Genomic DNA, 14793 nt, shown 5'->3' on the forward strand with positions numbered 1-14793 from the left:
TTCGTAATGTGTTTTCCGAGACTGGTAAATCATTAAAATATTAAACTTTTTAACTCGTCATCTTAAACTTTTACAATGTAATAAACCATGTAAGATTGACATGTCACAATTGGTAGTTCGTACTCTGAAGTTTTGTGACGTGAAACATGTCTATTCGTAAAATGTCAAATTATGCTTTGTTGCATTATATGCTAACGATCATTATGACGACAGATGGCGCTCGGGATTGGAAGACAAAAGAAGGCGCTGCTGTCCAGATCGAAAATAAATGGGTTGGTCTTAAAACAGAACAGACATTTTTTTTATACATTTTTGACTATAACTTTAGTTTCATTCTGTGGAATTCAAAAATTTTGAATGATTTCTTAAGAAGAATTAAAGTGCTTTTAATTGCTTAAAAGTTTTTTTGAGAAAATATCAACAAAATAAGAGTCAAAACAAAAATCTTGACCTGCAGGGGGACATGCTGATGAATAAAGTTCATTATTGATAAAATGTGTCATGTCTGTCAAAAAAAGTTTACTTATTCTTAAAGCTTATAGTAACAGGTACAATTATTTCATTTTGAGTCAACAAAACATGCCAAAAAAATTTTGGTCTGTCCCCTACAGGCACTAATTATCTTTGGTAACACGATAGTACAGATGTGGATTCTGGAGCGGTTTGTCTAAATTGGCAAGTTGATAGCTCACCTGGCCAAAGGCCACATGAGCTATTGCCATCACTTGGTGTCTATCGTCGTCATTAACAATTATACAATACTCTTCTCCTCTGAAACTACTTGACTAATTAGAACCAAACTTATGAATGTTCCTTGGGGTATCCTGCATAGAACTGATGTGGGGATTTTTGATTCTTTGAAAAAAAAACATGGCCACCATTACTAAAAATAGAACATCGGAGTCAGACAGTAGTTTTTCACAGATATCTCCAAAACCATTAGGTTTATCCAAATTCTTTCAATAGCTGAAATGATCCATATTATTAGGACTACAAAAGTCTTCAGACTCCTTGTAAGAGTTATTGCCCTTGAAAGGGGAAAAATGACTTTTTTTTTAAGTAGTTTGCAGTCAATATCTTGAAAACTTAGAAAGATTAAAAGAAACTTTCAATTGTTGAAAAGATCTTGTGATAGTCCTACCAAAGACTTCTTGAGTCAAAATTGTTGGACAACTTCTTGTTTAATTTAATTATAAGGCAAAATTCAACAAGGTGAGTGATTCAGGCTCCTGGGAGCCTCCTTTTGGATTTAGAAATTTGTACATAAGAAACGTTTTCTTAATTTGTATTTGTTTTCTGTTTGTTTGTTTTGTTTTGTTTTGTTTAATTTTTTTGTTTTTTTTTTTTAGCTGGGGGGGGTGTCTCAGAACGTTATATATTTACAACCGTTATGATTAAATTAAATAATGAAAAATAGTAATAATTAAGGAATGTCATCTAGCTAGATTAGTTTTGAACCGTATCTGAGCAAACCAAGTTTGGTAGAAGATCAAGTGCCATATGAAGAAGTTGTGCAACAGCATATATATCAAGGGACTCAACAGTACCACCATTTAAAAAAAGAAAATAAATGTTCACAAATATAAGGGACAAAATTGTAGTCTTTTGTTTCTACATATACAACGAAACCTGTCTGTACCGGATTCCTTTTGGACTTTAAAGTTGTTCGGTTTAGAAAGGGGTTCAGTTTAAATATAAATATATTAAAAATACATTAAAATTGATACAAAGGGATTTCAGAAGTATCTGGTTTAGACAGGTTTTTGGATTATAAGGTTCGGTTTGGACAGGTTTCACTGTATATAAAAATAGGCACTTACATTGTAGGCCTTCCAGACGACCTTATTTAAATTTCCGCAAAAGCCATGGTTTAACATGGCCATTGTCGGAAAATGAAATTTATTCATAAAAAAGTAGGAAAAGATCGTAAATACTTTATTTTATTTCTTAAAGAAAACCTACAAGTAGGTAATAGAACAAGCGCTAGACAGACCTCGTAGGCCCTAGGTATACATTGCAAAATCGTCTCAAGTGACCACCACCCTTATTTATTGACATACTGATCCATCGTACTTTACAGGTAGTCATACTATATATGTAGTCGAGGTTTATTATTTATCACCACAAACAAATTGCAAATGTTGGTTGTAGTTTTTATGTTATTATTATGTTCCCATGAAATGGGAAAACATATTCTATTTTGTCGGTGTCATCTGTCTTCTTGTTATTATTACAAGTATTCAGTCTCTCAAACATTTCTCCATGCCAAGAAATACCCCCAAAAATGTCTGGTCTGCCTCCCTACAGGCACTTATTATCTTTGGTAACGCGATAGTACAGATGTGGTCATAAATGTATCTAAATGGAGTGGTTTGTCTTGGCATGGTGGGAAAATCTTGACAGGACAGACTTACACTGGTATGTGACGCAGTAACAGAATACCAAATACTTCATGTCTGTCAAAAAAACTTAATATTTTTAAAGCTTAAAACTTTGCCATACTGTATGCCAAACTGTTTCCAACGAATGTAATATGATAATTCTGCCACAGGTACAAAATATAATATATCCAGAGATAATATCTCTCTCAAATTTTCTTTAGTACAAGGTTTTGCAGTGTAAAAACTAAAAAACACATCTCTCCAAAATGAGTTCTTTAGGTTTAATGCAACCTCCTTTATTTTCTCTTTCTCATGGCTGAATACCCTTTCACCACCAAATAATTGCAAATCCGACATGATTAATTTTTGCCAACTCCCATCCATTTTCTTAATAAGTCTTTTAATCCAACCAATCTTCAAATATGCACAAAAGGATTCCAAATGTATCATTCTTAGTCCTCCCTGTGCAATATCACCAATTAATGTTTTTCGTTTTAACCGCTCAGTTTTCCTATTTCAAATAAAGCTAAAAAACTGAGAGTTTAATTGATTCAACATATATTGGTTGAGGTTGGGCAAGGAGGTCAAAAGATGAATAATTTTGGAAAGAGCCAATGATTTAACTACAGTCATTTTTCCAAGCAAACTTAAGTTTTTCGATGTTGCCAGCTTTTTAAAATCATAGAAATTTCCTTAATTTTTTTGGAAAAATTAATGTCTATTATTTTATCAAGATTTTGTGAAAAATCTAGGCCAAGTATTTTAAAATTTGAATGTGACCATAGCAAATTAAAGTCTGGACAGAGTATATGGTCAGAATACCTTTTGCAGCCTACCCAAATAGCCTTTGTCTTAGATTTGTTCATATTTAGTCCTGATACTTTGTTAAAGGATTCAAAACAAAGAAGTGTTTCACATAAAGACACTTCACTACCATCTAACATCAAAAATGTATCATCCGCATACTGATTTATCAGAGGTTCAGTATCATTTATAACAACACCATGAACACTGGGATTTGCTTTCAGTTTTAATGCTAATAATTCCACACCAATCAGAAATAAATAAGGAGATTAGGGGTCAACTTGCCGACATCCACAACTAAGTTTAAAAAATTTGGACCATTATTGATAACACAACTTTTTGCATCTAAATAAAAAGTTTCAAACCATTTACAAATAGAAGGTCCAAAATTGAAACTATTGAAAGCCTTTTTCAAAAAATCCCATTCGATAGAATCAAATCTCAAAGTCTACTAGTAATAATAAACCAGTAATATTTCTTTCCTCTAAATAGTGCATAATATCATACCTTCGAGTATTTTCACCCATAAATCTATTTTCCATAAACCCTTTTTGTGAATCGCTTATAATGAATGGCAGAACTGGTTTTATCCTTTTAGCAATAGCTGCTGAGGCAATCTTAGTATCTGTATTCAATAGCTTTATCAGGCGCCAGTTACCTCAAATTCGACGATCTTTTCCCTCTTTAGGTATGCATGTAATAAATCCTTGATACTGAAAATCAGAGAAGTTACCAAATTCATAACCATATTGTAAAGAACGACAAACGAAAGACCCATTATCCCTCAAAAAAAATTTATAAAAGCCTACAGTAAAACCATCAGATCCTGGGCTTTTTCCCTTCTTCATCTTTTTCAAAGCTTCTGTACACTCTTCAAAACTCAAGTTTCCTTCACACGATTCATTTGTTCATCATTTAATTTCACATCATGATGAAAAAAAGTGTCATCAAAATTATTAATGGTCTTTGTGGTATATAAAGTCTTGTAGAAATTTTCTTGTTCTGTCAAGATATCTACCTGATCTGATATATGATTTACTTGATCATTAATCAGAAATCGTTTTGTATATAATTTTTTTTCTCTAATTTACAAAAATATTCGCTACATTTCTCTCCATTTTCATGCCAATTAGCCCGGGATCGAAGTATTAAACCATCAACCATTTTACCTCTAAGGTTCTCCAATTCGAGTCTTTTTTTATTCAGTTGAGCAAATTTAATTTCATCTGGATCTGAATTTATACTATTTTCCAAAATAACTATTTCTTTTTCAATTTCCTGGTATGAAAATATTTGCTCTTTAGATTTTTTAATGCTACAAGAGATAGAAATGGTTTGAATCTTCATTTTCAAAATTTCAAAAAATATCTGGTCATTACATGATAAACTGATAGTTACAGAATCATCTATATCACCTGAGCTACAATATTCAGTCACAGTATCTTTTATACATTTTTTCACCATACTTATGTAATCAACATCATGTAATAACTGTGAATTGAACTTCCAATAACCTCTTCCTCTCTTAGCAAGGCAGGGTGTAAAAGAAAAAACAATAGCCGAATGATCAGTTTTATACCCTGGGATAATTTTAGCTGTTTTCATCATGGAGAAAATATCCTCCGACACAAGAAAATAATCAAGATGACTTTGCTTTATTGATGAGCATTGTTGCCATGTATATTTTCTTGCGTCGCGGTAACATGTTCTCCAAGGATCTAACAACCCTAGAGATTCAATCATCTCCTCTAGTTTTTTCCTAGTATTTGAATTTCTATTGTGTAAAATGTTGTAAGTATCAATACTGTGATCTTGAACGAGGTTCCAATCACCGACAAACATTAAGCTAGTATTTGAAAATGAAGCAATTTTTTGTAATAACTCACTAAGAAATGTTGGTTCATCTGTATTATGACCATATAAACATACAAAAGTAAATCTATGTTCATATATACTCAAATCTAAAATTATATAACGACCATTTTCATCACAAATGGAATTGTGTACTGTGAAATCAAACCCAGGCTGAAACATAATGCTAACACATGCAATTCTATTATTATAATGACTAAAATAGCATTAATATCCCCACTCATCCTCCAATTCTTTTTCAATATCTTGAGAAATATGAGTTTCCTGAAAGTACACAATAGAAGTTTTTTTTCCTTTTACCCAGTTAAAAATAACTGATTTTTTTTTACAGTTAGAAAAAATGCCCCTAACATTCATAGGCAAAACTGTTATGTTATCTATGATGAATAGCCTGGATTTCATCAGTCATGACAGTAACTCCCAAGTCATCTTTAACAAGCTTGATAATTTAAGATTCCGATGTTGTGCTTTCTAGAATACTGTTCATTGTAGTTAGCTAATTTCATAGCTTCATTAGCTCTCCTTTCAATATCACAAACTTCCTCTCAAGAGTCTCAATGGTCCTATCCCTAGCTCTTATCCTCTCTCTCAAATCCTCATTTTCAATGGCCAAAGAATCCAGTTTATCATGACACTTTCCAGTTCTCTCCCTTAGTTTCTCATTAAAGTCCTTTACAATACTGTCTGTAAACCACTCCAATAATTGACCAACAATGTAACTAGCTCTTTTAAGTCCTTTTGTTTAAATCAGACTTGGTCACTGTTCCCTGGAGGGATTGTTTAATTTCATGTAGATCACCATGAATACTTGTCAAATCAACACTATCACTTTCATCTGAATGTGTCCTTTTTTGTTTGGATGGTTTTTCTTTTGTAGAATCATTATTGGTTTTATCTTTTTAGCTGCAAGTAATGTCTGTACATGTGGTTGTGGATTTTCACTATTAAAGCAAATATACTAAGTAGATATACTATAAATCTTTGATCACTGCTCTCAATGAAAAATGCACAAATACAGCAAATCCAGAATGCAGCATAAACTGTTCCAGACAGTTATATCATAATGTTGTCCATTAAATTCTGAGAAAGATGATATAATTTTCAATGCACAGTAACATCCATATCCAACATAAAAAGGCCTAAAACTGAGGAGCTGTTGTTCAGCTGACTACATGGTCAGCAGCCTTCTTGAAAACAGAGAAAAAAATTCAGAATCTTAACTGGACAAACTTTTTCCAACAGGAAATTTTCTATTGGGTATCGGATATAGGAACAATCAAAGTTATTTTTCTTAATTTTAAATGTCTGTTAAAAATATTTACCCATTCTTAAAAACTATATTGAACAGTATATTTTGATATAAAAATATTTAATTTTGAGAGCGTTAAAGAGAAAGAATCTTGACAGGACGGTCTCTTTCTGTTACATGATTTGTGCAGTTTTTTTTACGGGGTATGGTAACAAAACATAAAATATATATGATATTCTTAATAGTTACATGTTTTACTATATTTTGGTGTATAGATATTCAAAATAAATGTAGAGATAAATCCAAAATCGTTGGATTATTACACTTGAAGAATATGTGAAATTCATCTCCCATCCCTTCTTTACAAAGATTACATATTCTTTGACTGCATGGAACTCCAGACCACCTCCCAGTTTCTATTGCAGTGTTTTAGATTTTTCAGAAATTGAGGTTTCCTTGGGAAAAATCCATATAAAATCAACTTTCCCATAGTCAACGACTGCTTTCCTAATAGAACAAATTCTTACAGCATATGAAGTTCTCAACTTGCCATGGGAAAGTGTAACTAAGTACCTAACTTTCCCTGACCCAAATTTCACTTGCACTGGGTAACAGGAAATAGGAATCCTAGAACACTGTATTGGTAGTTTTAACTTGGAACATCTTAATTTTGTCCAATGAATATGTTCTGTAGGGGACAATCTGAGAATATATGGTTCAATTCTGAATTCATGTTTAAAAGTGGAATAGAATTCACCACGAGATGTGCTGTCCATTTGAGAAAACCAAGATTGACAAAATTGATCACATAATGTCTGTTTAACTGCGACCTTAAGCCAGTTAATATTTACTTTAACATGTACGTTCCATTAGTTACTAAGGCCTGTATAATGTGAGATAGATTTAATATAGTTAACCCACCTAAATTTGGTTGGATTATTGTCATGCAAGCTGAAGCATTAGATTTGACAGTTTTTGTTCTTTTTGCATAGTTCTTGCCCAGAAGCCAACCATTCTTACTTTAACAAATATTTCAAGTGGAATTCTACCCAACTCTCCATAAACCATAAAATTTGGAGTGCTGCTTCTCAGCTTAAGGATATTTTTACAAAATTTAAGATGCACCTTTTCAATGTTTTGCGTATTTTCTAAACCCCAGACCTCAGAGGAATATAACAGAACTGGTGATATCAAAGTATCAAATAACTTCAACTGTAAATCTATTGGCAGTGGAATGTTTCTTAGTTTCCTATAGAGAGCAAAAAGAGCTTTTTGGGCTTGGATCTATTAAACACTTTCTTGCAATAGTGAAACTGCCGTTGTAATTGAAAATAGATATGTATACAACTCTACTATTTCAATATTTTTGTTATATATTTGAAATTGAAAATGTTGTTTACACTTTCTTTTACTGAAGACAACAACTTAACAAAACAGTTTTCACATATATATCAGGTTTTCTAGCCACTCTCTTGGCATCGGTGTTTGACAAGGAAAAACAATAGTGGTCATCGCACAGAAATTATCTGAAAAAGTGTCAGTCAAATCAGCACTAATAAATGCACCATGCAGGGAAACACCATTAAAAAACAGGTTTATATGTTTTAAATAGTTTAATTGATAAATTGACTGTTTCTCTGGAAATCCAGTATCACATACTTACTCATGTAACAAAAAAAAAGAGGGTCCCAGGAGCCCGAATCGCTCATCTAGTTGAATTTGCCTTTCAAGGGCAATACATTTAACATGACATAGTACAACAATTTTGACTCTTTTTTACTCTTACCAGGGGTCGTCTGACAACTTTTATCCTGCAGACTTTTGTAGGCCTTATACAGAGTTAGAAATAGTAGGCTGCCCGCCAGCCGGAGACAGTTAATGTATTGAAAAGTTGCATTCAGGACTTGCTAGAATTTGATTGAGTTTCCTACCCTGCCTTATAATAAGGACCATTTCAGCACTTAAAAGAATTGTACTCAACCTCATGGTGCGAAAAACTACTGTCTGCCTCCTATGTCCTATTTTTAGTAATGGCGGCCATGTTTTTTCAACGGGTCACATCAGTTCTATGCAGAATATATCAAGGACCGTTCATACCAAGTTTGGTTCCAATTGGACAAGTAGAGTCAAAGGAGAAGATTTTTGAAAGTAATAACATTAAAAATAGCAAAAAAATCTCAAAAAGGACAATAATCCAACAAGACTTAATGGATTAAGGTCTCACGAACCACTTCCGGGTCAAATGGCCACCCCCCCACCCATGTAGTCCCATAAACACACTGAACCAAGATCTATGCATTGTATGTGCATTATTTGTGTGTATTCTGATGAAAAGTAGTCAAAATAAAGCTGAGAATGTGTATTTTAAAATCATACATATAATTTACTACAAATGTGTATGAATAATGTTTACATGTGTGAGTAATTTGCCTCCATGCTGTCAGTTAGCAAAAAGGTAAAAATGTGGATTTTCAGTATTTTTTATTCAAGTAAATTTTGTGAAGAATATTTACGGACATCGCACCATTAGAATAATGATTTTGAAAGTTTTATTTTCCAAGCTTTGCAATGGTATGCAACTTTAAGGTGTCATTTGTCCTAGGAATTCACTGTGAAACATTGAAAATTACTTGTTTAACATGTAAAGTAATGGAACGTTAGAAGGGGTTAGTAAGACCTAAGCCCAAAATTTGGCCACAGATTGAACACTTTTACCCAGTCAGACTTTGGGTAAATCTAATGGTTTTGGAAGTATATGCAATAAACTTCTGTCTGACCCTTATGTTCTATTTTTAGTAACAGCGGTCATGTTTTTTCTTGGATCAAGAATTCCCTCATCATTTTATGCAGGATACCCCAAGAAACATTCACATTAAGTTTGGTTCCCATTGGTCAAGTAGTGTAACAGAAGAAGAGCTTTGAAAAATTGTTAACGATGACGAACGCCAAGTGGCAGTAGCTCACCTGGTCGAAGGCCAGATGAGCTTAAAAAAAACGACTCTCGTCTAAATCCCAGAAACTTATTAACATTCTTATTCAATTGATTGTAGTTTTTATATGCAATTGCAAACACGTTTAATTCTGTGTGCACATGTAAGTGGTTTTACTGGTGGTCTTCATACTCATTACTAAAAATGATAACATATGAGAGGCCATTTGATTTCATATTTGGAAAAGGGAGAGTTCTGGACATTTCCTAATTCACTAATGGGTCAAGTATAGATAAAATGAAATAAAAAAACTGCAACTGTAAAAATAAATTTAAATTGCAGTGAGGCGGATGGTATTGAGGACATAGTAGGTTGTAACTATAAAAAAAGGGTTTAGAGATTTAGTATTTGGAAACACAAATCTTTTGCAGATGCTGAACCTGAGAAAGCAAGGTATTGTACTACACGCAGCCCTATAACTTAAAAATACATGTACATCAAACAATTACACCACACAATAAATACAACATACACTGTTTATTCAGTTAATCTTTTAAAACAACAAGTCACTTTAATTAACTTGTAACACAAATTAACTCAAAGACAACGGGTGCATTACATTTGCGATTTTTTTTTATTATGTTTGGGAACTTTTTTATTACACTTGCGAACTATTTTATAATTTTACATTTGCGAACTTCTAAAAAATATCCACCTTTGCAATGTTTTAGCCGGAGAGAAGAAAGTAGGATTACACATGTAATAAAAAAAATCACAATTGTAGGAGCAAAAAGTTTGCAAATGTAACAGTCCTTAATTCAGTTCGCAAATGAAATGCTCCCCAACCAACAACAACATTTAAACACAACTGATAATGTCGTAATAGTAAAAAAAAAACAAACAAACTAAATTTAAATAATTGAAAAAATTAAAAATACGACACAAATCACGTAACAGAAAAAGTGTGTCTTGTCCAGATTTAGACTGGAAATATTGGTGATAATAACACAGGACATGTTCATGATAATAACTCAGGACATGTTGGTGATATTAACACAGGACATGTTAGTGATATTAACACTGGACATATTAGTGATAATAACACTGGACATGTTCATGATAAAAACACAGGACAATTTGGTGAGATTAACACTGAAAATATTGGTGATAATAACACTGGATATCTTAATGATATTAACACTGGACATGGTGGTGATTGTAAGGCTGGAAATGTGAACGAATCTGTACAGTCAATCTTTATTTCATTGATCCACAAAGTACCACAAGATGTAAAGTACATCTTCTTTCCTTCAACCACAAAAATGAATGAATTTTTGTAGAAGGAAGAATGTTGGTGTTTGACAGTGAATATTTTTTGTTTGATTAATTTCTTACATTTAATTATACCAACCAATTACACAATACTAAGAATGTTTTAATGTATCTCAGGATATAAGGTACATTTTATTTTCAGCCAATGTAGAAAGCAGATCAGATGAGGAAACGTTGACAGTCAGTGTTGTGATTCCTGTTGTAGTTTCTGTCTTCCTTCTTATTGTCCTGTGTATAATGTTTGTACTGATCAGAAGATGTCGCCAGGCTAGAGAGTTTAACAATATGATGGAGAGTAGTGATCCTGTTGTCTGTACTACAGACCGTCGTAGAAGTAAGTTGGTCCAATCAATACATTTGTTTATTGTTACTAATACATGTATATTCATAAAAAATAAGAGATGTAACATCAAGCTGATTTGAACAAAACATGTACATGTAAATATTTTTTTTAACAATTACTTTCCAATATAACATCTTGAATCAGTATCTAGTCTGGCTTATGTGATGAAGTTCCTGTTTCATTGTAATAGGGAGAAGACGACATGACTTTTTCCAGAGACCACCTGATGCCCCGCCCACATATGATGAAGCTCTTATCACTGGCATACCTGTTGTGAGTAAATCAAAAATCATTTGATATAACAAGACTACTTGTGAGGTTTCACTTAATTCGCTAAGAGAAAACCAAAAAAACAAGATGCTTTGTTAAACATGGAGTTACGATCTTTTAGAAGAGTATAAAGTGGGCCTTTCCTTAAAACCTTGAACAAAAATGTTTCATAGATTGATTGTATTATAATAATTAGATAACTGTTTAGGGCAGCTTACTTCTGGAATGAACTTAAGTACTCCATCTGAAAACTTATATAAGGTGTGGCACATGAAGGAAAAACAATGCAGATATTTTTTTGGATTAACCAATTAATTATACCTGATAACCACCAGAGATAAACATCAAAGTGTTTGTAAAATTCGCCTTTTTAAGATATTGATAGGTCAAATATAGTTGAAATAGACTACAGGAAAATGGCGCGAAAATTTTCCCGCACTCTTTCCCTATATAAGCAGTTTAAAAATATCTACATCACATATGCTTCAGGATGAACTTGATTAGCTTTTTGGTTGCTTTCTAGATGTAGTGAATATATTTTAGGCAAAGATGACTAAATTGGGGAAAATGATGTGCCACCCGTTGCCTGATTCTTACACAGAATGGTACTTAAAACTGTTTGTTGAAATGTGAATTCTGAATTTCAGATCTTCTTTTGATTTTTTCTTTTTTTATCGCAGCCAGATGATGGACATGGTGGACCACCTAAACCCCCAGCATACACAGAAGCTGTTGCTACTCCATTAATACCTGGAAATGACTTCCCGTCACCGCCATACACCTCGAGAGAAAATATCAATGAATCTTTTTTAGAGGAGCCAGTTGATACAGCCATGGCTAGGAGAAACTTATTTGACCGACCATCAGAAATCCCATCTACAGGTATTAGAGATCCTCATCAATCATCTAATAGGACAAATGATAGAGAAAACAATAGAGAGAAACTTCATGCTCTCAGTTCTGGGAGACTTCCTAACTTACCAAGTATAGCTGCTGCTGTAGGCACTCAATCCATGTGTAATATTTCTAATGTTGGGGAAAATAACAAATTAATGAAAACAAGATCAGAGCAAATTCTTGCTCCTAAAGGACTTGGTATTGTTAATCCAGCATTTACAGATGACCAAGGTCGTCAGTCGAGGTTATTCAAAGGTCAAGCTTTGTCTAGTCTTGACCTTCCAACAAGTAGATATCAGGATGGTGATTTGAACAAAGGTCGCTCTGAAAGAGGTCACACTAGATCTAATCTTGACCTTCCTATAAGTAGTTGCAGTGTTGTAAACAATAATCTATCACCTGTAAGAGGGAAATACCCACACAATAAAGACAAAAAGAATGAGCCTCAAAAGATCATAGGTCCACCAAGACCCAATAATTATTGCCATTCAAAAGATGTAAAGTCAGATAATTATGAAAGGTGTGGTTCAAGGAAACCCAATGACAATTCAGAAGTTGCCAGAAACTATACTACGTCTGATGGTAATCCTGCCTCATTACCAAACAATACTGATAGATCAAATAAAAAACAATCGCCATACCAACAGAGTGCTTTGGAACGGTTAAAACCCAAACAACAAGCTAATCCTGAATCAAAGGACAATATGAGTGCACGTGATAGATTAAAACCAACTGATCCTAAACTCAGCGCCAAATATGATCATGAGTTGAGGAAGAGAGAGAAAAAGGAAAATGGAAAGTCTTCAATCAATGGATTAAGGGAGATTCCTTATGAACATTTTTCTAACAGTAAAGATAATTCTTGCCCACCAAAAGAAAACAAGCTGATGAAAAATAACAAAGCTGATCCAACATTAGTTCAACAGACAGCTAACCTTAGTCATTTGAGATCTGGCTCAGATAGTATTAAAAAAAGCAGTGATGAAATGTTGCCAAAGAGAAGGCTTGGTGGATCCAATCCTAACTTGTGTGCTGGTCACAGAAGTGATGTACATAGATCAACTATGAGTCTGAACGAGAGTACCATGAGCTTCAATTATAGAGGCATGGAATCTGTAGACAATGATAACTCTCATGTAAGTCTGGCTGATATTGGTGAAGATATTTATGTGTAGTATTGTATACCATTTTCAAGATTTTTGTGATTCTTTTGATATTTTTATTCAGTTATTTGTACTACAATTGTATTATTGATAGAGTTCTTTAAGCCATGAAGATGTGATGTTTTTTCCTGCAATTTATTCACTGTTAAGATTAGCATTACAATGGAAGATAGTTTTTATTATATTGGTTATTTTTAATGAATAGAAATTAAGACACAATAGTTGTACCTACATGTAACATATTACATGTGTACCAACTTCATGTAAGTCAAAGTTAAAATCATGATTTCACATTTCCAGTACACATATATCATACAAATAAATCATTACACAATGGTTATCATAAGGTATATGTACATGTAGGTAGTTTTTTTTTTTTTTTATTGAAATGTTATTGGTGCATAATACAAGTTAATATGTAAGTCATGATAAGCCTGTATGATTTCCATTCATTTGATCTCTATAGATAGCAGAATTAGAACTTAATTGTTCCCTGTTTTGTTCTTTGTGGCATGCGACATATAAAAAAGGGGGAGCAATTAAGATTTAATTTTTAAGATTGGTATTGTAGGGCTTGTAAGTCTTGTCAAGTGAGTCTGTATTCACAAGAATTCAAAAGCATAGGATGGTTTTAATTGAGTAAAGACTATAGTTTTATATGTGATAAACTCGTATGCATGAATATGATGATAAAAATTAGACACATAACTATTTCTACACTATAATAATTAAGTTCAGAAATAATTTTGATAACTGTACACATAATTGTTGTACTCTTAAGTAACAAATAAATACTAAGAAGTCTTTGGTCTTGGATGCAGTAAACATTTCAGATAATATAACATTAATTAATAATAAGAATTACAAGCCCTAGCTGCTTTCTTTGTTATTTATTAGTTATTGTTTACATTTGTAACTTCTTGTAACTTGTTTGAGTGTTTTTTTATGTTACCTGCAATGTTTTTCATCTACAGATTTCCCCCTATATTTCTGTGTAATCTTGTCAATTGGCTTCATTATTGATGAACATTTATACTGTTAGGTGAATCTTCGGGGACCATTTATTGATGAACATTTATACTGTTAGGTGAATCTTCGGGGACCATTTATTGATGAACATTTATACTCTTCAGTGCATCTTCGGGGACTATTTATTCAGAAGTTATTATAATGGTTTTATTATTACTGAAAATGTGACTTACTTAAAATCACAATATATGTAATAGTCCTTTTTCATATTACGGAATGCAAGCCATTTTAGCAAGTTTCCAAAGGGAGGTAACCCACCATCACATATCAACCTGGTTGGTGGTCTCATTAGGGAAAGGAAGAACATTTTTCTATGAACTATTTTCACTTCAGTAAGTAGGTATATGGTTTGAAATAAGTTAATTAAAAGTATAAACAAGTACTTATCACAGTCTAATAAATCATGTATTTTAATTTGAAATCTACTGATATCCATCGCTCTAATCGTACATTCAACCAGTCTGTCCTGTTGGAAAGTTACTTACCTTTGCATGAAACGTTAAAAAAACTAAGTCAAAGTCCT

At 32.8% G+C, this 14793-nt stretch overlaps 1 protein-coding gene across 2 annotated transcripts in view; it reads left to right on the forward strand.

Moving 5' to 3' along the window:
• Positions 1 to 14162, forward strand: part of LOC148615494 (uncharacterized) — a 37729-nt gene extending 23567 nt beyond the window's left edge. The window contains exons 12-14 of one of the 2 annotated variants that reach the window (XM_088581739.1): positions 10711 to 10902; positions 11102 to 11184; positions 11862 to 14162. In XM_088581739.1, the coding sequence (XP_088437865.1) occupies positions 10711 to 10902; positions 11102 to 11184; positions 11862 to 13253 (1667 nt within the window). In that variant the 3' untranslated portion in view covers positions 13254 to 14162. The remainder of the gene's footprint in view (positions 1 to 10710; positions 10903 to 11101; positions 11185 to 11861) is intronic. The other variant, XM_088581740.1, reaches the window with a different exon arrangement.
• The last annotated feature ends 631 nt before the right edge of the window (positions 14163 to 14793 follow it).

Source organism: Perna viridis, chromosome 5 (genome assembly GCF_037379345.1).
Source record: "Perna viridis isolate PV_CMFRI_1.1 ecotype Kerala chromosome 5, ASM3737934v1, whole genome shotgun sequence".
Lineage (NCBI taxonomy): Eukaryota > Metazoa > Mollusca > Bivalvia > Mytilida > Mytilidae > Perna > Perna viridis.